Source organism: Ambystoma mexicanum, chromosome 1q (genome assembly GCF_040938575.1).
Source record: "Ambystoma mexicanum isolate Mex_15411 chromosome 1q, UKY_AmexF1_1, whole genome shotgun sequence".
NCBI classification, from domain to species: domain Eukaryota; kingdom Metazoa; phylum Chordata; class Amphibia; order Caudata; family Ambystomatidae; genus Ambystoma; species Ambystoma mexicanum.
Genome location: NC_090922.1, coordinates 259,453,275 through 259,479,727, shown reverse-complemented (window position 1 = coordinate 259,479,727; position 26,453 = coordinate 259,453,275). Strand labels below are relative to the sequence as shown.

Sequence of the window (26,453 nt, the reverse complement as noted above, 5' to 3'; positions counted from 1 at the left end):
AAAACTCCTAGAAAGCTATGTATACAAAAAAATGCTGGAACATGTTGAAAAAATGGGCACTAGGCCAGGCACAAGTCGGTTTCAGACCCATTATAGGAACAGAAACAATTATTATCCATCTCGTATTACCTAAAAATGGATGCTAACTCTGACATCACATCATCGTTAATACTACTTGACCTATCAGCAGCCTTTGACATAGAACACCATGAAACCCTCATCAAAGGGCTCAGAGAAATAGGAACCAGCAACACGGCTCTACTATGGTGAACATACTTCCCGACCAAAAGAACAGAAACAACGTGGCTAAGCCCCTATAATTTAGCATCATGCATACCAACCAGCACAGAAACAAAAAGCGCATCACTCTCGCCACTACTCTTCAACATTTACATGATCCCACTCATCCATATCTTTACCGACTGTCTCACAGAAAAACAATTGGACAAGCACCAATAGCCAAAACTCAACCCGGACGAAACAGAAATCATAATCCCCAACAGCCCGTCGAACCAACAGCACATCCCATAGTCCACCAAAATGGGAAAACAACTGGAAACCTCCAAAATAGTTAAAAACCTCAGAATATTAATGGACAATGACTTAAATCTTGAATCACAAGACAACACAGTTGTAAAGAAGTGCTTCTTCCACCGATGCACAAATGGAGACTACCTTTCCTCACCTTCCACACAGAACACTCACTGTCATCTCTCTCATCATGTCAAGAATAGATTATGTCAAAAGTGTCTATCTCAGAATGCCGGACTACATTACCAAAAAATGACAGAAAATACAGAATGTAGCAGCAAGAGTATGTTGATGTTGAGGAATTTCTATAGCAGGTCATCACCCCAGGGTATCCTGGCTCTTCAAGGAGGAAAACCTTCAACTGAGGAATCGATGACCAGGTGGAACTCATTTAGGAAATAAGGTTTTTAACAGTTTCCTAAAATGAGCGAAATCCTTGATTAACCTGAGAGACAGAGGGAGGGTGTTCCAAAGATGAGGGGCAGCTACAGAAAAGGCCCGGCCGACCACAGTGTTCTTCCTAAATCTGGGAACCACCAAGAGACCGGTTAACTTGAACGAAGAGCCCTAGTAGGACAGTAGGCAGAATGTTCTCATGGAGAAACACTGTGGGCCTCATTATAAGTACGGCGGTAGGGGGTTAACGGCACTGGTAAGGATGCTGGTGGCGTTAACCCCCTACCGCCGCATTCCGAGGTCCCTTAGCGGGTCCCACTACGGCCGGCTGGTTTTACCAGCCGCCCGCTATTTGCAAGCCCGTTATCAACTCCTTCCCCATTCCCATTGAGCCTTATGGGAGCTCGAATGGGAATGGGGAATGGTTTTCAGAATAGGGACTTACCGGGTCCTCCGAGGTTGAAATGACTACCCAGACCCGGACACGGGTTTGAAGGCAGCCATGGTGTTAATAGCACCACGGCTACCTCCAAACTTGTAATGAGGCCCTGTGCCTTATTTGTGGAGTGCACAGTGCGTCAAGCAGGGAGCTTTGAACTTAAGGCAGCACTCGACAGGAACCAATGGAGCTGAGCCGAGATAGGTGAGGCATAAGAAAATCTGGGCAGGGCCACGGCTAGATGTGCTGCTGAGTTCTGCAAGATCTGGAGACTGCGAATGTGATAATTGGGGTAGGCCAGGAGAACGGTATTGCAATAATAAAGGACTCCTGAAATGGCTGTGGCCATCACACGGCCCCATAAATACACAGACAGAAAAGTAATCGGCTGAGTAGTTTGAGCTTAAAGAACCCATATTTACAAATGGCACTGATTTGCAGCTCAGGAGATAAAGTGCAACTGATTTTAACAGCAAGACTTTTTAGGTATTGCACAGGCACTGGCATGTTCCCTAAGCTTGGTGGCTGGAAGTCCGGGGTCCATGCCTGACTCTTAGTCAGGGGACCAATGATCATGACCTCGGCTTCTCGCCATTAAGCTTGAGCCAGTTTGCGCACATCCAGCTGCCAATTGCTGCAAGGCATGATCTCATTCACCTGCCAGGATCAGCTGGATACAAGTCCACTCTCAGAATAAGTTGGGTGTCATCTGCATACGAATAAAAACGGCACCCATGAGTGCGGACTAGTTCTGCCAGGGGCCTTAAGTAGATGTTAAATAAGAGAGGTGAGACTGTGAAGCTCTGAGCCACACCACAAGTCACTGTGGATGGAGTAGACCTGTAAGGGGGAAGTGTCAGGATTGGCCACAAACACTCACCCTGTTTGTCACCCGGCAATATCCCCGGCAGAATCCCTTCCAAACACACATCACGTTCAGATTCCCGCTACAGCCTCAATCGCTTCAGAACGCATACAGCATCGTTGCCATGGTGATTGTGGCATCCCCTCCACAAGCAGAACGCTATCGTGTTCCGCAGGGGAGGAGTCAAGTGAAAGCGAGACCGCGCTCACCCGTTATAACCTCTTCCGGGTTGCCGCATTCGTTGCTTCTGATTTTGTATCAAGGCTATTGTTGTTCGTACCTTTGCTCTTGCTCTTGACCCCCTCTTGCCCACCTTGTCTAATTGCTCTCCCCCTGGCACTCGACTCCGGACTGTTCCTTGGACCTGTATTGCATTACGGATTTGTCTTACCTTATTTTGCTCGCACATTGCTGACTCCGTCCCGCCCATCAAACTGCTTCTTCTCTACGGATACTACCTGTTTGTTCGCACACTGCTTGACCCTGGACCATCCAACGACCTGCTTCCTCTTTCCGGATATTACCTACATTGCTTGCACGCTGCTGACCCCGGACCGTCCAATGACCTGCCTTCTCTTCTCGGACATCAGCTGCATCCGTCACACGCCATCGACTGGGGTACGGCTTCCAATCCGCTATGGCTGGTGGGGTGGCCGTGCTTCCTTTGCCTCTACTACTACCTAGAGCGAACCTACACCATCCCATTTCTAACGCGCCTGGACTAGAGACTGTGAACATTGGCGCATAAGCTGCTAGGCGTCCTCGTTTAATCGGGATAGTACCCTGGACTAGAGACTACTTCCGCATAGGCGTCCTCTTGCCGGCGAGGTGTTAGGGTTAGGTTGGATGGTGTACGAGTTCCTCTGTAGTGTTTTCACCATAGACCACAGTGGTAAGTGTGCTACACTTAAATCTCCTCGTTTCTTCCTGCACTCTGGCTATTTCATGTTCTCACTTGGTTCTGGTATTCATGTTCATGTCATTGTTCTTGGGAGACTACCTTGTTTTGAACTCAGGTCTTTCCATTTAGGCAGTCGTCGGTATTGGAGTCTCCAACCCGAGGGTCACAACAGTGTCTGAACTTGCCAACTACAGATGCAGTGATCTCCATCTTTCGGCTAATTGATCCCTTTGTAGTTCGATTAGAAATACAAAGGGGTACATTGGTAGGAAGAACTCTATAGCAACGCTTCCAGTTCTTTTACCGGGTTATCCTCAGGACCAGCAGCCTAACAGGAAGAGACTGTAAACTATGGGAAAGAGAGGCAGTGAATCACTGAAGGACGGTTCCTGTAAAACCGACATCCTTGAGGAGTCGATACAGAGTAAGATGGTAAATCGTGCCGAACACCGCCGATAGGTCAAGAGTATTCCTCAGATTCACTAAGAGAACACATTACACCAGCACCGATAACCCTACGCCGGCTACCAATCCAAAAAAGAATTTTCTTCAAAGCACTCTGCAAAACCCAGAGAGTAATCCACGGCCAAGGCCACCTCAATCTACAAACCAAACCGAACATTGAGGTCCAGCAATGATATTCACCTCGAGCCAAAACAATATTCAAAGTTGAAATTTGGTGGATTAGCATTCTGCTGCATCTCTGCAAAACTTAACTCACTCCTCAAGGAAATACGAACGACGACGAAAATTGAGAAAAATACAAAAAACATGGTTCTTTCGCTCGCCAAGCCAAACAGGAAATTTCATCTAAGAGAAACAGCCAAGACCAAAACAACTGAAACCTAATTAACCGAAACCGGAATACTCCAATGAAATAAAGCATTTTAAAGCAAACCACAATAAAAGGATATGAACCAAGCCAAGCAAACATAAACCTTGCAGAAAAGCACACAGTCGAATCTCGTCACTAACCCTACTAAAACACGTTCCAGTATCCTACAAACTCACCCTCAGTCACCAAAAAAATCCACACACATACCTCTACCACAGCAGAATCTTGAAACAACCACAAACTGCACACTCTTGAACACCCAACTCAACCCAATACACAGCAGAAAATCATACCACAGACATGCAAACCACCCCATATACTCCTGCACCAAAACACTGCCAATGCCTCATCAACTAAAAGCAAACCCAGCACACAGTGACTGTGTTTTCCTAACTGAAGCTACCAACAGCACAATAAAGCTCTTGCTCCCTCCCTCTCCAACTGACTAACTAACCCTCCTGAGCCCTCCTTCCTTTTCAGATCCACCTGAGCACTTGAGACCATGAAAATGGCAGCGGTGTGCGGTATAAATCATAATGACATAACATATTTGGATTGGCTTGCCTTAATTACAGCCCTTACCTCAGGTTTGTTAGAGTTTTCTTGTGCAAGCAAGTGGACTGTGTTTTTAAAATCTGTGCCCATCTTGGAATGGGACAGTACATGCATCTGCCCATGCATGCACGTTTTCAGCTCTGGGAGCGGAGATGCAGCTGCTTCTCTACGCACAGTAAGCAACCATGGGACACCATCGGCTTTAATAATGGTGCCATGAAACTTGTCAATCTCCACCTGTGAATGTTGCATCGCAGAACGTGGCTATACTGCATTGTGGTTTCTTTCCCACCCGCGTGTGCCGTTTCATGTGGCACTGAGAGACCCATTGGGGAACCCCTGGCCCTTACCAAACAAATCTTCATCTCTTGAAGTCCCATTATAATTTTAGTTATACATGTGGGGGTCTCCTGTCCACTGGAGGGGGAAAGTTAGGGTGACCAGGGGCATCGTCCCCGCAACCAACCTCAAGCCGACCACAAGCAACAGGGGGTATCCTGCCCCTAACTCACCCAACTAGATGACCGACAAGAAGGCAGGGGGCACATCTCACAGCACACACACACACCCCCTTCCAATGACCCACATTTATGGGTAGATGAAGTGTGTATAACAGATTTCCACAGACGATACAGGTTCTTTCCCATTGAGAAAAGCTCACAGCCACTCCATAACCAGAGGAGGGAATCACAGGTAGGCAAACTGATTTATTTTCCTCTCAAGATGTGTATTTGGGTGTATACAGTGCAAACCTAGGTAGGAAGCCATGGACCACTGTACAAGTAATTGGGGGTTAACAGAGGTTGAAGGGGAAGGGTGGAAGGGGAGGTTACGAGTTATAGTAGCTTGGATATCCCATACTAGATGGATGGTATATACAGAGAAGCATCAAGTGGGTAGGCATTCCCTGTAGAGTGGGATCTTACCGAAGTAATACTTTACTCTCCAACTCAGTTAACAACAGGTGACAGTCAGTTCGTTTTCACTACAATCCAAGGAAATAAGCCACATCGGAAAAAAAATTAACCCTTGGTCAAGAAAAACAGAACCCTTTTACAGGATTCTTCACAATAAACAAGATAGTAGTTCCATTAACCCTGCACCAAAAAGGAACATTGATAATGATTTTCTCTCTCTCTCTCTCTCTCTCTCTGAGTCACGTTTTAGAATACCTCCTGTCAGCGATTTAGCTACAAATTTCTGTTCCCACTGATTGCGTGTTATTAATCCACATGTCGTCTCGTGTTGACTGTGCTCTTTGGGTCCTGCCTCTCTTCTTATTCAGAATGCCTTATGGGCTTTTATGCTTCTGCGCCAATAATCATGGCAACCTTTATAATGTTTTATTACATAGTAGTTCATGGTTCCTTTTCTAGCTTGCTTCATGGCAGTTCACATATATTTTGTACAAGGAAAGAGTTGTCCCCTGGTTATCTTGCTTAGGTAGTTCAAGGAATGGTTCTAACAGCGGTAATTGCAATACAATTCTCGCTTTTATTTGTACTGGTGCTTAGTTGCTTCATCATTCAGTTGGTTATGCATTTGGTACATATTAGGGATAACTGTGTCCCTGGTTTGTCACCCGACATGTGTTTCGACCCGTGGGTCTTTATCAAGGCTGATGTGAATTCAAAAATCATGTGAAGTGCATAGTTTGTGACAAGTTGAGTGACATATACAATTGGTTTTGGTGCACAGTGGGTGGTGTTAGTGAGAGGTGGACCGTTTAGCAAGTGATACAAGGTAAATTGGCACATAGTTTAGAGCAATGGCAATGCATTTAGTGCAGAGGGGGAGAGAAGAAAAGCAGATGAAAGGTTAGCAAGTAGTGTATAGAGGTAGTCCAGGTAGGGAAATTGGTGGAGGGAATCCTCATACCTATTGTGTACAGTCTGTAGCCCCCAGCAGACATGGGGCCCAGTACAATAGGGTCCCCCTTTCAATTCTGACCACAGTCTTGCCAGGACAACACAGCAGGCCCCACTGACTGCAGACAAGAGGTTACCCCTGCCCACAGGGCAACCCAGCCCTTTATACAACCTGGCTCATAGCAGCCCCAACCACACGCACTGCCCACCCCAATGACAGTACCCTCAGACCTCCAACACCCAGGATAGGATCCCACACCAGTACACCAACCACACTGGCCCAGCTAATTCATTAGGACCTCCACCATATGTGGACACACCACAACCCATACTCCTCACGAGCCCACCATAATCTCAATTCAGCCCTGGCCTACAGACCATTGTGACCTTAGTCACGCCGCCCCCGTCCACCTGGGCACCTTGCGAGATGGCAACACATTTACAACCAGGACCATCTGTTAAGCCCTTTGCGCGCTCCCCACCCTGGCCCTTTTCGGCCCCTCACAAAGCCACACGGCCAAAAGTCTCTCCCCGAGGACATTTTCTCCCTGCCACGGAGGACTTTATACTAAATTAAGACAGGCCTTTATTATTATTATCATCCCACATATACAGCTCATTCAATTCATAGCAATACAGTGACTCAGCACAAGAGCAGGATCTAAGGGAGGATCACCTCCCCCCTCTCGTAACAGGAGCCGCCTCGCAGACTGCACGCGAACTTCAAGCAGCCCAACAGTAAGTTTTGCACTTGCCCGCAAGCACCCCGACCCCGGTCTCCGCATCTTGCAAACACATGGCCGGGTCGGCTGGATTCCCAACGCCCACCCGCCCAGCACAGCTCTTCCCATCCAGACAGCGCCACCCTCGTTCTCAATGCACAGACTGAGCCGGTGCACCAGCCATCTGCACTACACGGCTCAAACATTTTAGCCACCCTGCCCCCAGTGCCAACCACCTTCCCTTGGTGCAGGCGCACCGGCAACCTTGCAATGCAAGGTCAGAGCAGCCGTCCGCAGGCAGCAACCACAATGCAGGGTCAGAGATTTCCCCCCCAGAGGATACCTGCACCTATGGCATAACAACTAGCCCACACATCCTTCCCAGGCAGACCCCTGCGCCCGCTTGCACAGAGATATCCTGCTCGTGCAGCACACCACCATGAGGCAGACACACGCCACCACCATTTCCGAGCCCCTAACGTTGACCGCCTGATCAGGCATGCCTACACCCATCACGGTTCAGGCACTCACCAACTAGCTGGGTGCACTCCCTCAGGCACCAGCTATCCCACACTGATCACAGCTCTATGGCCCACCATCCCAATATCTCCAACAAGAGCAGATTCCCTGACCACGGGAACCACCGCACCAACCCACCGTCCGCATTCACCAGGCCCATACCCACGCCGATAATCTAAACAGGGCACCCAAACTAAGGACCCCCATCAACATACACATGGCACAGACACCATGCCTCATCTAACTCTGACCTACTTGTTTCACAGGGCCCAACAGGAGCAACTGTCTCAGGACAGCTACCCATCAGCACAGACCAGGACCCCACAGGGGGCTACAGACTGTACACAATAGGTAAGAGGCTTCCCTCCTCCAATTTCCCTACCTGGACTACCTCTATACACTACTTGCTAACCTTTCATCTGCTTTTCTTCTCTCCCCCTCTGCACTAAATGCATTGCCATTGCTCTAAACTATGTGCCAATTTACCTTGTATCGCTTGCTAAACGCTCCACCTCTCACTAACACCACCCACTGTTCATCAAAACCAATTGTATATGTCACACAATTTGTCACAAACTATGCACTCCACATGATTTTTGAATTCACATCAGCCTTGATAAAGACCCACAGGTCGAAACACGTGTCGGCTGACAAACCAGGGACACAGTTATCCCTAATATGTACCAAATGCATAACCAACTGAATGATGAAGCAACTAAGCACCAGTACAAAAAAGCGAGAATTTTATCGCAATTACCACTGTGTTAGAACCATTCCTCGAACTACCCAAGCAAGATAACCAGGGGACAACTCTTTCCTTATACTCAAACAATTGGGGTACTGGCTAAACCTCTACAGCTCCTGTGATCTTGCAACAATTGAACCATATCAGTAAACTTGGCAACCAACAGGGCTCAGTAAAGTTTTTTCCAGATCTAGAGCCAACCACGATTCTATCACATATATTTTGTGCCAACAGTCTTGAGTTCCTTCCTGAACTGCAGACGTGGTCCAGATTGCCAACCGGGGTGGTATTCCAGTAAGTCAGAGTGCTTCGAGAAGAGTCCTGGTTCCAGGTTTGAGTGCCTGTTTAGTCTCAAGCCACTCAATGGTCTGGGCACCTAGAGGCGCAGGTCCCAGCCGACTCTGCATATTTTGTGGCTAAGTAGAATGGTGTTCGGGCAGAAGTTGTCTTATAGGTGATGCATGCAGTTATGACAAATATCTTGCCTGGGATGGGTAGCAAGTGTAATTCTCATAGGATGAGGGAAATCGGATCATATCCTAACTCCAGTTTGTGGAATCTTCTACTTGGGCTTGTTTAAAGTAGTTGTCAAAGTACGGCAAGCCTTTGCCCAGAATTACCACTTCTGGCAGTTCTGGAAGGATTGCCATTTCAGTCTTGTGCGGTATATTTTTATTGGATAATTGTAGACGATCCTGGACATATATTTCTTTAACCCTGTGTAAACAGGTGATGAGGACAATTATATGCAAGTTCACCTGTACCAGGTTGGAATCAAGGATAGTTTAGAGACAATACAGGGCCGTCACCTCTTGCCCCTCCACCTGGATCAGAAGGTAACAGCTGCTGTCTGGTCTATCTTAGACCAGTATCTCTGTTTCTGCTGCCATTCTGAAGACTTGATATTCCGTCTCAAGCCACTATTCTTGGTTGGGCTCTGCTGTTTCTTCCAGAACACATCAGATTGCGTTCATGGGTTCTAGTTGGAGAAGGGTCGGACACAAATTAACTATATGACATAGTCCCATAGGCAAAACACAAGCTTGGCAGCTGCAATAGATGCTGGTTGCTCGTCTTCCACATTAGACCAACCTAAAGGTTAGGGCTTAGGGGATTTGTTATTCTGCTTCCTTTTTACTCACAATGTCCGGTCATAAAATTATTTCAGAATCTTCAGTACCAAACACAGTATCTTTAGATCTTTCTTGCAGAAGAATAGTTATCCTCTGGCTTCCCTCTTGGTGATGTCGAAAGACAACAACTTCCGATACTTGCATGTTCTGAAACTGTCACTGTGCCTTTGTGTCAAAAGTTGAGAATGGCTGGAGCCTCTACAGGAAGCGCAAACTTGGGTTTTCTTTTCCAGTTTCTCCATGAGGAGTTTAAGAAGGCAGTGCGCTCCTTCATTAAGGTCATGATTTCTACCCCGGAGACCTTCTCTCTTACTCGTATTCTTGACCTGGCTCTCATCTATTCCACATGCTCATTCCTCCTCACACAAAAGGTTTAATGCCTTCTGATTGGGGACTCCCTTTACCACTTTCCTTGGATGATGTTTGTCCTCTCATTTCTTCCTGCATTCGCTATCTAAAAACTCACCAGTGCTTGATCCTCCCACTTCGCCTCCTCCTGCTGTTTCTTTCATACAACCTCCTGATATTCTCCTACTACCACCTTTCGATACTGATCTTCTGATGTTCTCCTCCTGCCATCTATTGATATTTTCCTCCTGCCATCTTCTCATACTCTCCATCTGCCACCCCTGTGATGTTCACATCCGGAACCCCCCCCCCCCCCATATTCACCTTCCAAGAACTCTCCTATGGCCAGGCACCACATGATATTCACCTCCTTCTACCACTTAATTTTAACCTTGTGTGGCCTTTTGATATTCTCCCCCTGCCATCTGTGAATACTCCCATGTCGCTTCTGCATACTCTAACCCGCTCACCTCAGGTTTCTTTTTATCAGCAGTCCCCTGGTGTTTCTTCTTCCTCTTGTCTCCTGACTCTTCTACTGCCTCCTTCTAACACTTCTCTCTTGAATTGCCAGCCGCCTACAAACTCTGCTTGGCACTTCCTAAAATAACTGCAAAACCCTTTACTGGGGTAGAGCGTAAATAGCATAAAGCCCACACCCCCTAAGTTAGGCTTGGATTGCATGTCTGCAGATGTGGGGACTAATTATGTAGGGATTTGGATTGTCACCCCTTAATTACGGACATTACCCCAAGAGCGCTAGAATTTTTTTTTTTTACCAGCAAGAGGACTGCAGCTTTAAAAGGAGTGTCCACTAACTTGGAATGGGACAATGTGTGTTTCTGCATATGCACACGGGTCTTTGGCCTTCAGAAGCAGAGCCATGTTTCCTTGTCCATGCACAGTGAGTGTTCGTGGGGCACTGTCCGCAGTAACGATGCAGTCATGAATCTTGCCTTTCTCCATCTACTGATGTTGCTTTGTGGCATGTAGGTAAGAGGGTATTGTGTGTTTTGATTTACCCGTGGGCGTTGCTCTGCTGGATGCAGATGGACTACACTGGGGAACCCCTGACCCTTCACAAACAAATGTTCTTAAAGGGCCAATAGCATTTTTATTATACATGTGGTGATCCCCTGCCAACTACCAGTGACTAAAGTTAAGGTGATGCAGAGGTTCCTCCCAACACCCTTGCCAGAACACATTGTCCACAAGCTCAGAATTGTACACAGTCCCCTTAGTTATCCTACTCGATGTCCCCCAAAAAAGCAGGGGAATTCACCACAACTGAAAATAATGCTATCTAAAGCAATGAAAGGCAAAAGAAAAAACAAGAGACAAACTTAAAGATAAGCTCTTCTTTGAGCCTGACAAACTGAAAAATATCTACATTAGGCACACACCATTAATCACGTCATGCCCTCTGCAGGATCCTTCTATCACTGATGTTGCCCCAGGTCGCTCCCAGTAACAAATGCACAGCACACACAAAAGACAACCAGTAGGGAAGAACATGTTTTTATTCAGGTTTTAACTGAAAGACAGACATTTGATTGTGGTGTGAATTCTGTGGTTAAAATCTGAATCCAAAAAGCATAATCATAAGTAGCGTCATGGCCAAAGCTAGGATACCCAAAATGTTCAAGGAAGAGACTCAAATATGTAAACTTGCAGACAGGAGAGATAATATCAGACCACTTCAAAGATATTTTTTGTTAATTTTTACATTTTACTATACAAGAAAATAAAAGATGAAAGGTACTTGCAACACGAAATAACAATGGGCCTCATCACAAGTTGGGGTGAGTGGTAAAAATACGGCGGTAACGCTATTAGAGCCACATTACTGCTTTGTCCAACTATGAGTTGGGCGGAAAGTTTGGGATTCACCTGCAGCTCTCAGCTGGGGGTAAATCTGTGGACTTTCGGCCCGTGTTTAGCGCTATTAGCACTGCGGTAATTGAGGCAAAAATGACCCATTGGGTCCAATGGACACAATATAAATGGGGACTTACCATCCCACCGCAACTTGGGATCTGGCGCTAATAGCAATGCACCAAGTTGCGTTAACGCTAATTACATTGGGTAGTATCCCGGTGGATTTACCGCCCACTCATGATGAGGCCCAATGAAAATACTCTCCTCAAGGCTTAAAACATATGGTTACAATGCTTTATACAGCAGGTTGGGTTGCCATAATATTTCCTTGGATATATGACCTTTTCAATCTTGTAATATGTTGTAAACATTTATAAAACAGAGAGAAAGAGAAATAAAACAAGAGAGGGGAGAAACACAAGCATAACTGGGTCTATTGCAGAACACTTTCTGTTTTAGCCACAAAACAGTCCACACTGACCGGGAAGGCAAAAAGAACATCAATTGAGGTGAACACAATGAATAACCAATGAGCTTGGCATTCCATCAAGGGATGCTACCAGCTATGTCCAAGGTCACAAGCATTCTAACAGTTTTAAAGTTATCACTAGACTTAACATAATAAAGAAAGGGTGACCATATTGCCAAATAGATTTGAAATATGTTGTAGTTTACTGTTGATATTTTTTCCATACTCACTATGGGCAATACCTTATCCCACCATATATTAATACATGGGCGATATGCGGATTTCCATGATTGTGCTGTAGTCAGCTTGGCGCTTGTCAAGAGATATGATATTAGTTTACTTGTTTGGTAATGTGAAAGACCTATGTGGTCTTGTCCAGTATACCCTGACAATATCAATACAGGAACTATAGGAAAGGTAATGCCTGTAATGTCTTATTTTTTATAAGATTTGTTTCCAAAAAATATTGACTTTTCAGACAATCACACCATTTCTGAATAGAGGTAACCCTCTGGGAATTTGGCCAAGAAATTTCAAAATGTATCTGGAAATATGTTTCGGAGTCTATTTGGGGTTAAAATACCCATTTTGCAGGTAGATAAATTGTTGTGTCGATTATAAAAAGTATATATCTTTTGGGCCTAGATTTGTATCAAAAAAGGATTAAATGTGTAGGAGTTCCCGAGAGGCTCCTTTGCATACCATTTGGTGGGAAAGCCACTGGCGTATTTCTCGTATTGAAACATAATTTTTACAGAGGCTGAAGTTTACCATTCTGAAAGTCAATAGAGCTATAATTGACCTACATTTTTCAGACCTACTTCTTGCCATTTAACAGAACTTTTTTTCAAAACCGAGGTCAATAGAATATAGGAATTGTATAAACTTGTTCCATCTGCTGAGTGCAAAGGTGATTAAATCACTAGAGGATAAGATCATAGGTCGGAATTTAGGCGACAACTATAGGATGTTGTACATGTTCGATTTCCACCCATGGTTTCTTCTGCCCATGGTTAGGTCTCATTTCAGTCAATCCTCTTAACTGTGATGCCTTAATACTACTTTCTATATTTGAGACTACCAGTCCCCTTGTGAAAACGTTTTTGGGAATGTTTGGGGGAATTCCAGGCCTTCTTTTGGACCAGACATAAGTTACTACATTATTCTATTTATATTACACAAGATCTGGGGGTAACACAACGAACAAGGCCTGGACGAGTGTAAGAAAGTTCATTTTCACACTGGCAATCCTTCCAAACTTTGATAAAGTAAATGTTGCCATCTTTCTGGATGGCTGAAGACGTCTTTCAGTAGCAGAGGAAATTTGGCTTCTTAAAATGAAAAGCCCAAATGGCAAATACATTTATCGTCCGAGATAAATGTCTATGATTGTTTGTGTGATCATCAAGTGATTTTCTGTGAATAAAAAGCTTTAGACTTTTGAAAATGTATTTTAACTAAATCTGACCAAAATAATGCATTTCCTTAATAAATTCAGGGAATAACATGTTTAGATACTGCATATGATATCAGCAAACAGCAAGATTTTGTGATACTTTTACCTTAAGGGCTAGCCTCTAACAGAGCAATTCTCTTTCATCTTCTAGACCAATCGTTCAAGAGATAGATGAAGGGATCAGGGAAAGCAGGTCACCCTATCTCGTCCTTCTGCCTCGCAGTGTAATCTTTGAGAGTTTGCAGTTCATTTTAATGCATGTGGAGGGGGCTGCAGAATGGCTCAAAGGAATTCAGTGATATGTGGGCTGAATCCAAACGTATGTAAGGCTGATTTTAGAAACGTCCAATTGACACAATCAAAAACATCTTCAACATCTAAGAATTATAATTTTAAAGTGTTAAGGAATATACGGGCATGAAAGATAACTTCTAGCACTCTGCAAAAATGCCTGTGTAACTGCAGTGAATCTAGCATGGTCACAATATATAGGTTTGGGCATTGATTTTCAATTAATGTGGAAAGTCTTTTAGCATCAGTGTCCAATAGAATAAAAGAAGGACAAAATATTGGGTCCTTAGAAAATTGTCCAGTAGAATGAGGGAGAACTATCAGAAAATGCGATTGAGACAGTTTTTAATACACTTTGAAATATTGATGTCAGCTGAGGACTTTTTTTATAGAAAACTTCACAGAACCCATCTAGAATGTGGGATTCTCCATTAGGGAGATATTTTATAACTAAATATTTCCTTGTCTGTGGTGGCACCTTCAAGTGAGTAGCTGTCTACTGCTGTCAGGTGGGGGGTGAGATATTAGAGAGAAAATCCTGTTATTCTGGTTCAATATGTTCTTGTTTTTTTAGGTCAAATGTGAAGAAAGATCAAGTTTGTGGTGGTCCATGGAAACCAATTGGCTTGTGCATCGTTTAATTAAGAAATATGTTTATGGGTGTTTTGTTTCCTTAATGTAGACGCTATGAGTTTGGATGATTTACCAAAATATTCATAAAACAAATGTTTTGTGTGCAATAAAGTTTTGCTAGTCTTTTCTGTACTAAGTGTCACTAATATGCCAATCATATTAGAGATCTGTCTGAACACCCGAGCAGATCCAAATTTCTTATAGAAAGTTCTCGTTCTCATAATTGAACTTCTAAAGATTAGATGTCCATCCTTTCTGCTTTCCTCTGGGAGGAACTGAAATGTAAGCATACTGTGAGGAGTCAAGAATGTAAGTCTGACACAGGTTTGCCATGTTTTTGGTTAAAGACATTTATTGAAAATAAAAGGGATTGGAAAAATGCCTCTCTGACCCTTTTCTAAGAGGAAGTTACCTACCTAAACCAAAACTAAGGATGTGTCTGCATCAGAATGTCCAAATCAAATTGTTCTGTGTCCAAAGTTCTATTCTAACCCTCACACTATAAACTTAACACTAAGGTGAAGGGGAAATATCTTTAACCATGGATGGTTGGTAAAAAGTGTTAAGAAAAAAAGAATAAGTGGCACCAACCCAAAGGTTCTTCACTTACAAAGCTCCTTGTTCCAGAGGGTGGTTCCCTTCCCCTGGATTCTTATTCGTTCTTGAGGTTTTCACAAATAGCAGTTCTCTGGGCCGTTCTTGGTCAACTGTCACCTTTACAAAAGAACTTGGTGGATTTTTTTACTTTGTCTCTTTCAAGATTCCCATCTTACATTTTTTACCAAGGTGGTTTCTCTTCCCCTTGTTAGTATAATCCCTTGTCCAGTCCTTCTATTATCTCTCAGGACTTCCTTGGATCCTTGTACCTTTTTTGTTATGGCCTGCTATTCGTTCTTGCAAGGGTTTCTTGCATTCACACATTTGTAATTGCCTGGTATACTTTCCTGCCAGGGTTTCTTTTCTCACACACTTGTAATCATGGGCATTTGCCCTTTTCCAGTATTGCCTATGAACTGCGTTGGATAATGTATCCTCTTGATATTTTACCTCACTCTGGTTTCCTATTTGCTTGCATTTCCCCCATTCATATATTAAGGGTTCCCTCTGAATAATATGTCCTTTCAGTTTCTCTTCCTCTCTCTGATGTATTGTGTATAATGAACTGCCTTCAGTGATACACCATGCGGTCACCACTGTCTTTGAGTGGACTCAACATGTCTGAATTGCGTTCCTAGATTCTCGCACGGTCAGTTGGTAAAGTATTTCTGCTTCTTTCCCCCATCTCTCGTGGCTTCCATGCAGCTGGTCTGCATCCTTTTCGGCTCCGGCTCGTATAGCGCTGCCGTTGGTCATCTGTGAACGCCCAGGAGTTCTTCACTGGCTCTTGGTGTACCTGCAGCATGTCCCAGTGCAACAGCAGCTTCTTGTTTCGTCAGCGAACCTCCTGGCTCCATCATGCTGGCTCCAGCCTTTCTCCTTCTCGTTTCTGGCTGAGATGTTTCGCTCTCTCCCAACAGCAGCAGATTCGCTCTGCACGCCACTCTCCGGGTCCCAGCTTAAACCGGGGGGGGGGGGGGGTGGGAGGGGAGTCTCTCTCTGGCTCTCAGCGGTTTTTAACTTCCCAGTTTTAATTGAGTCAGTCCAAAAACTAGAGTGCGTAGTTTGGTTCTTTGGTTTGGAAATCTGTATTATTCTCCCCCTCTTCATCGCCCCAGTACTTTTAGTCAACCCTGCCCCAGTCACAACCCCTGCTCGGGCAGCGCTCCTGATACGACCCTGTGGGTTGATTTTAGAATTCCTTATGGGGGAAGCTGAATTGTAGGGGTTTGATGAGGAAGCGTTTAGATCTCTTCTAAAGGGAAAATAATATATGGTTGGTTTTCTCCCACCTTACAATAGAACATGGATACTTGGGGAGTTGGGGCTTGGGTATTAAACTGGGATTGATAAGGGGATTACCATGTCTCATCTGGCAAGTCACCCTTACTTCAATAAAAGCAGCCCCCACACCCTCTGTGATCCTTTCTCAAATATCCAGCCCCAGAGTTCAGATCAGAGAGCGTCTGCCTCACCCTGGCGACATTGGGGAAGGATCCCCCCATGGAGGCAGTGATGACATTACCACATTCATCACAATGCCCCCTAAATATTACTCTGCAGATCCCGAAATGACTGCATGTGAAATTCCCTCTGTGATATTAGACTGAAATTATTGCTGAATAGGGTCAGATATTTTAGGACATAAGGAACCCAGAGCAGGGTCTCGTCCTGTTGCCTCTGGGATTCAGGCTTTACGTAGCTGCGGATCTTTAGCAAGAACTGTACTGGTGAGTGGCATGATAAGGAAAAACCCCAATGGAAGTTACATGTTGCACATGAAGTGGATATTAGAAGACAATCTAGTATCAAAAGATGTTTTCCATGTTCGTTTTTGCCGATAGCAATTACTTTGTGGTACTTTCTCACAAAGTAATTACTTCATCACTTTTTTTCAATTCAGAAGCATTACACTGCATGCCCACTTCCCCTTTATTACTGCCCCACCAAATCCCCTCCACACCCACTTTTTACCCCCTACCCCACAATTCCCTAAACAATTCGATACAAATTCGAAGTAATTACTCCGAGGTCAAGATCCACAAATTACTGTCAGCAAAAGAACGCAATACCCAAAGAAATTACTTATCTAGAAAAACAGTTCTCCAGCATTGCATCTTTCATAAATACAAAAGCAATTGCATAATCTCCATTACCCGGCTGGGAATTTTCTTTATACAATAGAGCAGTCTCCATTGTAGACAGCAATGAACTGCACTCACTTTAGGAATCTTAGACTATTCTGGTGTATTTGCTCTCCAGTCAGCAGACGCCATCTTCCTTACATCAAACCACGTGGGCAATTTTCAGATTATTGTAAAGCAATGGCAAGCATTTAATGTTGAGCCTCATGAGGGGTTGCACGTGAATCTATGAAAGATGCCAATGCTGGAGAACTTAGGATACACGCAAGTAACCGTTTCCTTGCCCAGCATTGGATTTTTCATCGATTTACACGTTGTTGAATAGATTACAAAGCAGTTAGAAATACTTTTTAGACAGGTAGCAGGAAACGAAAGCTGCTCACCTAATGTTGACAGGTTGCGCAGGACCTCCTATCTGAACTTCGACTCCTCAGACATGCTTCTGACTATGCTGTAAAATCTTCAGAAGGTATGCAGAAATGTCCTGCAGGTGTCATGGAGCAGCACCCCCACCAAATAGGCTGAACTAATAATAATACTAAGAGGAAGAAGAAAGAAGGGGGGCCCGACCTTCCAGAACCCAAAGACAGACACAGGCGGCCAATAGCATTGCCAAGAAATGGATAATTATTGAAAATATGTGGCCTGTTTTAGGGTGAGGCATCGACATAAAGACTGGCTAGTTCTATCAATCGTCTCATAAAGACAAATTCTGTGTTTCTGTCTTGACCTGTCTCTACTGAGGGGTACTAAGTGAAAATGTTTAAAAAAAAAAAAAAACGTGAAAGCCCGATTTAGAAAGACTGCTCTGTGAGTGCACGGAGCAGTCGTTCTTAATCTAACTATCATACCCCCGTCGCACATGGGTGCACGCAGCAGCTGACCGGCGCGGCCGAGTCTAGCACTGGAAGACGCAAGTGGGTAAGTGTGCGACTGTTTGCGTGTATTTTGTGGTGTGGTGTTTGGAGTGTGTGCGGAGGGGTCTGGGGAGAGTAAGTGTGTGCATTTGTGTTTGTGTTAGGGGGGCTTAGGGACAGTTATGAGGGAGAGGGTGCAGGTTGAAAAACTTAGCCCTTGTGGAAGGTGCCCTTGGCTTGCCAGAGAGCAGCCTTCCAACCTTTGTGTGACAATGAGCAATGCAGGATGACAGCCATTTGGCAATTGCAGCCTTTAAAATTCTTTAACCTGCCCCATTAGGTTCAAGCGCTAAGATTAGTTGGTTAGAATGGCGTAAATGTTCCTTGTTGCATTTTAGCAGAATTTGCAAATTTTTCTATAACAGTGTTTTGTTTGTTACTTGTTGTTGACAGTCCCTGATGAATTTCCATGCACAATCATTGCACTTTATTTTGGAAAGAAACATGCTGGAATGACTTGTATGTATGTGGATGAATGAGTAATGGTGAGCTTGTATGGAGTGTTAGATTGAGCTAATATGCGTATTTGCACAGCACATGACACTTTTATTACACCACTGATTGGTTTAGGCCAATTGATCCAATTCTCTTGACCTACTGCTTTACTGTCTGTAACCTATTCTGCACTGTTTGTTTATTAGTGTTTCATTTGTGTATGCCTATTTTGTGTTGAAACTTTTTGGTGCACATTGGCACCCGGTTAAATGACATATATGTTAATAAAATTGTTTATTTATTTTTTTAAACGTAGACTCGTCGTGTGCCTCTGAATTTAATGCATTGCAAGCACCAACTGGTCTCTTTGGTTTTTTTAACTTGTCCATGGTACAATATTGAGAAAACAGTACCATTGGGCCTCATCGCGAGTCTAGCGGTAACCCTTAAATGCAGCAGTAGTGCTATTACCGCTGCATTTAAGGGTCAGCCAGATCATGGCTTTGGTGGATTTCCCCCAGCTCTGAGCTGGGGGGAAATCTGCAGCAAAATTGCCGATTTTCGGCACAATTACCGCCGGCCGGAAATCCGTCGGCGGTAATAGCGTAAATATTCCCCATTGGGCCCAATGGGGAATGAGGAATTCCTGAATGGGCCCAATGAGGAATGGGCAATACCCCTTCCGCCAAACCCGTGATCCGGCGCCAATAGCACCGGGGGGTTTGGCGGTAGGGCTATAAGCGCCAGCGCTAATAGTGCTGGCGTTACCGCCCAACTCGTGATGAGGCCCATTGTCTAACCCTAACGTTTGTAGTTAAAGGTGTTAAACCTTAATGGGGGTTGGTTAGCAGTGGGTAGTGCCACTCCCTCAGCCTCTTTCTGTGTGTATAGAATGGCGTAAAGCCTTGGTGCAGTCAAAGTAGTATTTGAGAGCCCTTTTGATATCTAAAGAGTGTAGTGCCCTTTCTTCAGAAAGAGGGTGTATTAAAGAAAGCTGGGAGTATTAGTGTTTTTTTTTAGGTGGCATGAGGAAGGAGCACTTGGCACAAACTTGGCATTCGGCCAAAAGATCACTCTGTCCTTGTGGAATACTAGGTAGGGCTCCTGCATAGAGAGAGTCTGTAGCTCGCCAACTCTCTGTGCTGAAGATGTAGCGACCAAGAACGCTGCCTTCCAGGAAACATACTTGATGTCGCTGCTTGTATTGGCTCAAATAGCTGGCACTTTAACCTTGTATGGAATGTATTGAGCTCTCAAAAGGGAGCAATCTTGTGAATCGTGGGGAATGTCCTGAAAAAAACATTTCATGAACTCCTTTGTTAGCCTCTCAGAGCACAAGGACATTGTGACAAGTGTTGAAGTGGCTGCTAGGTGGACCTTGACAGGCGAATGGGCAAAGCCACTCTTAGGCAGCTATTACAGGCAGGGCAGTATTTGAGGAGTGGTCCATGTGATTGGATTGATGTCTTGGCTGGCACACCAAACGGTAAATAATGTCCATGTTTTACTTTAGTACTTGACAGTGACAAGAGCTCTGGACGTTGATAGGATGTGTCTGAATTCAAGAGGCATGTCTAATTGACCAAATTCTACGGATTCAGTAGCAGACAAGTTTATTGAAGACATTTTATTTTGACAAATTAAAAAAAATGTGTAAACCGAAATTATAAGAGTTGTATGTGAATTTGTATCACTGGTTTGACAGATAACATTGTGTAAGAAAGTAATGTATTCACACCATTAGAAGTTCAATTAAACAGCTTGTGAGAACATATGATCTCCAAGGAATTGTATGTAGCATTGCCAATTATTTTGGGCACAACTAACATGTATGTGCGTTTCTTATTTCTTCATTGTTGTAATGTTTTTTTATAAAATAATAGTTACTATCTATATGTTTAATTATAAAGTAAAAGTAGAGTTAAATAAAAAATGGAAGAAGCTATGCACTTGTAAGGGGAGAGTAGTGCTTTGCACAAGCTTTATGCTTTCAGAAGAGTGGCATGTATTTCAGTCCCGTCAATCAGAGGCAGGGCAGGCCACATATTAAGAATGCTAAAGTCCTTCTCAAGAGCTCAAATCCCTCCTCTTCAAGGAATGGCTCCTCCCCAACATCTATGTCCACGCCTTCCACTCCGAACCCTTCCTGAGACTGGGTGATATCCTCCCCCGTGTCCTCCTATGGTTGCTTGTACATCCCTTGCTGCAAAATTGCCCACCCTGCCCTTCCATGCACTCTTGTATGCAGCATCCTCACTGTGTCCTTCTTACAATTTGTAAATCGCTCCGTTGCTTTCAGAAGCTAGGTTTGTACTAAATAAATAGCCTAATAATAATAATACTAAGAAGAAAGAAGGGGGGCCCACCTTCCAGAAGCCAAAGACAGAGACAGGTGGACAATAGCACTGACAGGAAATGGATAATTATGGAAATGATGTGGCCTGTTTTAGGGTGAGGTATGGACACGAGGACTGGCTAGCTCTATCTATCGTTTCATATAGGCAAATTCTGTGTTTCTGTCTTGACCTGTCTCTACTGAGTGGTATGTCTTGACCTGTATCTACTGAGGGGTACTAAGTGAAAATGTTGTTTAAAAAAAAAAACATTTTGAAAGCCCGATTTAGAAAGACCCTCTGTGAACGCTCGGAGCAGTCTTTCTTAATCTAACTATCATACCCCCGTCGCACATGAGTGCGCGCCACTGGAAGACGCAATTGGTAAGTGTGTGACTGTTTGCGTGTATGTTGTGCGGTGGTGTTTGGAGTGTGCGCGGAGGGGCCTGGGGAGAGTGATGGGTGCATTTGTGTTTGTGTTAGGGGGGCTTAGGGACGGTTATGGAGGAGCGGTGCAGGGGGGGGGGTTTAGGAGGTGAATGGGGGGTGCACCAAATTGGCTGAAAAACTAATTTGGCTTTTTTTGTGTCCTGCATTTATTATTAAAAAAAAAAAAAAAAAAAATATCACACAGAACGCTACGGAGGATGTGCTGAGGAAAGGTGACCGTCCATAAAACAAAATATAGATTAAGAAGTCCTCCAAACGTACAGGCTATTCACTGCGGGGCAACAACAAGCTGTATAGAATTAATTGGCATAGCCTAAAAAAGAGATATGAAGCAATTGTCATCAGTGTGTGGGATCCTGCCTCAGCTGTTTTTCCCCCAATTTGCACAGGAAAATAATATACTGCTATGTTTCAAGGCAAACACCCACCAAAGCGCCCGTGCAGGCTATGGTCAAACAAATTCAAATTGTCATTCCACTGTCCAAATTTGTAAACATTTGTGCCGCATCGCGTAGCCAAGGGATACGTAATGTTGGACAGTAAAACAATGTAATATGGGCGTATTATGATAGTAGCAAAATAACGGCAGCCCAAATGAGCTTATCTGCCCACTACATGTCCATGGTTGTGTGAGCAGAAAACTGTTTAGAAACAGCTCTTTGCAATGGACATGACCTCCTCGGTACAACAGTTCAGCACAATGTTTCTCCCACGTGTTTACTGCCGTTTCATTACCTGCCACGGGTTTCTGTGTGCTTCCTGTTTTCAGCATCTCCAAAGTGTTCCTTGGGATCAGACTTTTGCTGGCACCTTCGCTTCTCGCTGTTTCGTGCTCCGTGCGACGTTTAATCTCAGCCATTCCTCGGCCAGTAGCCATTTCGATATCCATTTCATGGTTTCCAACATGGATTCTCTTAACATTGCAGTCGCGGGCATTTGTCTTTTCCTGATTGATTCTACTTTCCTCTGCATCCACATCTAGGGGACTGGGCTCTTCCTTGATAGAGAAGACCGAGGTGATAACCGGAGAGGCTGTCAAGAAATAGAAATACAAAGTTATATTGCTACAGGGCCCTCTCTATGCATTATGCACTCGACAGCGACTATAACATCATGGGCACAGTAACACCAACATCCTAAAAACGCATTGAAATAAAATGGTACCCGAATGGGCATAACATTCTGTGTGCTTGCCAGCAATCTTCATTACACCTAGACTCACTCTCCCACGTCCTATTCCTGACTCTTGAAGGCGGCTTGCCTTCTCCCAGTCTTTCTTCTTTAATTTGTCTCTCCAGTGCCTTTCTTCTTCCAGTTGGCCAGAGCTCCCCACCGCCTCCAGGAGTTTATGGGACCAACTACCCAGAAATCCTTCAGTTTCGATAGCAAAGTATTCAAGGGTTCGAAATCCCAGGGAGGGAAGAGACGAGTGCAAGGACTGTAAGGAGGAACTGCAGGGGTAGCAGTAACACAGATTACTGGTAAGCAATGAGAGCATTTCCTCCATATCCACTATTTCTTGTTTCAGTCCCAAGTCTTGAAGTATACCAAACATCATAGATAGACGCACCAGTTCGTAATTAAAGATCGACAACTAATTTCGGCAAAAAACCTAGTGTACTTGTTACCAAATTAAGCAGAAAGGGTCCAGCACGGAGCAATAGAGAAGCAAAGTCATGATCAACTTGCCCTGGAAGGTGAAGCGCGTAATGACTACTATTTGGTTCCTTGAAGGTGCCAAGCAAGCGTAGATCCTATCCAAGTTAGAAAAAAAGATAGAACAACTGTCCAGCGAAGACAGGAGCTCCTTCTTCCCCAGTGGGAGGTCCCGTGGTAGTGCCAGGATGACAATCTCTTAGAACAAATTAAATGTGGAAGCTACCTTGGACTGGACAGTTGGATCGCGTTAGAAAGTGACAGCTTTGGGAGAGACCATCAGGTTGGGAGGTATGCAGACGAGTGCTCCCAGCTTCCCTGTTCTTCTGTTGGAAGTTTAAGCAACCAAGAAGATGATCTTCTAAGTTAGGGGTTTCATTTCTTTTGGGGGAGAGACTTAAAGGAGGAACCCTAGATAGCTCTGAGCATCAAAGGCAGGTCATAAGCAGGAATCAGGCATGTAATCCTGGGCCGAGAGACAGACACTATAAAAAGCTGGGAAATCATGGTGCAATTAGGACTGGATTGCACCCAGAGGACCCTGGAAGCCTGTATAGCTGCAAACTGAGCTCTAACAAAAGAGTGGCTACACCTAGGCCAAAGCCCTCCTGCAGAAACTAAGCTATAGATGGAGAGCCTTAATTGGGGGGGGGGGAGAGGCAATTCCCCACAGTAGGCCATTAAAGGCTGACAGAGAAAGGAGAACACTCTTGGAGTGGTAGGTCTCTTGAAACTTCGTATCATTAAGGAGAGGGGGCCAAGAGGCCCTCTCACAGAAAGTCCAACCTATTAAAGTCTATGCCATCCAAAGCCATTTGTTATTTAGATTTGAGCACCCCAGGAGCAGAACTGTAGTTGAATAACTGGTAAGCAGAGGTTAAGAGGGTGTTGCCAACTGCAACGAGATGGGAAACTGGGATCTTCTGGTTGAGTAAGTGGTAATGATTAGTACTGGTGGTCCATAAAAGGCCTACAAGAGCATGTTCAGCAACAGGATTGAAAGATCATCGATCCCCCAAGCATCAGCCTCTGGAAACCTCCAACAGAGGAGAGTTGGTTGTTGGAGGTCGGCAAACATGTAAATCTCCTGGAAGCCAAACAGAGACCTTGGACATGCCATATTTGGGATGGTCCTTGGATTAAGAGATCGTCCAAGTATGATGCAGATGATCACTCCTTCAGCGTGCATCCTCCCCACCAAGGGTGCTAGGGATTTGGTGCACACTCTTGGAACAGATCTCAGGACCATTGGGATGTTGAAAACTGCACATTTTGATCCTCTGTCCTAGATCTCAGACTCTTGAGGGGGTGAGAAATGTTCCGGCAGCCTCCACGAGGTTTAGCAACATGACTGAGTCTTCACTAGCCACACGGGGACTAAAATATTGGAATATCTCCATCAAGAATCGATGTTGGAAATGTGCAAAGTAACCCTTTTTAATTAAAGTCCTAGGGGACTCAGAAGATAGTGGAATAGCAGCCTTTACCCCTGGAAGCTGGATGGGCCTGACAGACAAGATTCTTTTCCATGAGACTCTGGATCTCCCTCTGAAGGTAGGAGCTCTTCACATGATCCCTGGACTTTGTCCCGTGCATGGAGAGCATGGCTCGCACTATGGCATATCCTCTTTGTATGGTGTTGAGGGCATAAATGTCTGAACTCATATCGAACCAATAGTGAAGAAACTGTACGCCACTTCCTCCTATCGAGTGGAGTATGAGAGGGGGTCCCAATCAGGAGTGAGCAGTAGTCACCTTTTCTTCTGGATTAGGATTTTCTGCTTACCCCTAAAATATGAGTCACCCAGAGAGCCTGCAGGCTAGGTTTTGGAGAAACTAGGGTGAAAGGGTTTGGTTTAGTGCTTATTTTCATTTTACACTAGGTGGACCTTTTCCTCCCTTTGCTCTTTGAAGAGCATAGCTCCTTGGAATCGAAGATGGCGGGTGATCACCTTCCAGGATGCATCCCTCTGCTAATCTCCCATGTGGAGATGATGCCTAGCCAGAACTGAGGTCTCAATAAAGAGCTTGTACCTGCACCCAATCATATGCCAAATCTGAAACAAACTCAGTTTGACAGTGACTGGTATCCAGGAACGTAATGCGGTCTCTGATCCATGCTCCATACACGTGTAGATTACCTGGAATTTGTAGGTTTCACAGAGGTAAAGGGGATGTGGCATGTACAGCTTGGAAGGGTACAGCCTCATCAAACGTAGACCATAGCCACTCAATGCAGCCTGTCCCTCGTGGTATCCCCCCTGGCTGCGGCCCCAGCTCATGTGGGTCTGTCCACCTATAAAGTGGCTTGTGCTTCCACATAGTTCTATCACGGTCCAAGCATGAAGGGGGCCATAGGATCAAGTGCTCCTGGAGGTGAGAAGTGGAGAGGAGGAAGGACAAGCCCGGCAGGCCTCTATGCAAGAAGATCTGAGCAAAGGACAGCAAGGAAAACAGGAGTTGTGGTGAGGTTAGCCCTATGAGCGTAGAAAGTACAGGGGGGGAGCGAAGGGGCTGTCAATGGGAACGAAACAGGAGAGGTATTCTTTAGAGCAATGGTAATGGAAGACAAGAAATTAGGGATGCGGGAGAGAAAAGAAAGGACACATTCAGACATAAAACATGAAAGAGGCTAATTTATATCATACATATACACACAAATGCCTTTCTTATACAGCACCTAATTAACTGCCACATTCTATTGTCCAGTATCCCCTATTGCCAGCAATAGAACCGTTTTGGTTCAAACAGGCCAGATAACAATGCTTTTATGCCCGATAACTACATGTCGGAATCAGCCAACACAGCAAAAAGACTGGATACTTTGTTCTCTGGCCATTTCACTCTGTTAACTAACTTAGAAGTTGCTGGGGGATGGGGCTGAGGGGGCTATAGCCCTGGGTCTTTTGGTTGTAGCCGTGGATAGAAGCTCAGGGGTTAAAATCAAAAAGGTTAGCTAGCCCCCAGATCTTTTCCAGACCTAGCAACACCCCTGTGGATTACTGACATTTGGTTATTCAGCCTATTTGATTTCAAATAATGAAGGTATGCTTGCTCATCCAGTTCCCAATGAGGCTGGATAACAAGCTTTTATAGTATTGCTTTATATATGCTTCACAGACACACATACACAAATAGTGTGGCAGGGTCGGACACTTCACCATGTCAGGGGGGGGGTTTAAGGACTCCTCTCAATCTGGAGCAGGAGGCCTACCAGGGTATTCACCAGACCAAGTCTTAGGTGGGCAGAGGGAGCTGGGGGCCCAGTACCTGCCCCCCATACATGTGCCTTGGCATATGGAAGATACCACCATCAATCACCAAATGCATGCCATATCCT

General features: G+C 44.8%; 1 protein-coding gene across 5 annotated transcripts in view; it reads right to left on the bottom strand.

The window, feature by feature from the left end:
- Positions 1-26,453, bottom strand: part of LOC138527241 (uncharacterized) — a 381,456-nt gene that overhangs the window by 195,691 nt on the left and 159,312 nt on the right. For all 5 annotated transcript variants that reach the window (XM_069638359.1, XM_069638354.1, XM_069638370.1 and 2 more), the window contains one exon: positions 22,193-22,489. In XM_069638359.1, the coding sequence (XP_069494460.1) occupies positions 22,193-22,489 (297 nt within the window). The remainder of the gene's footprint in view (positions 1-22,192; positions 22,490-26,453) is intronic.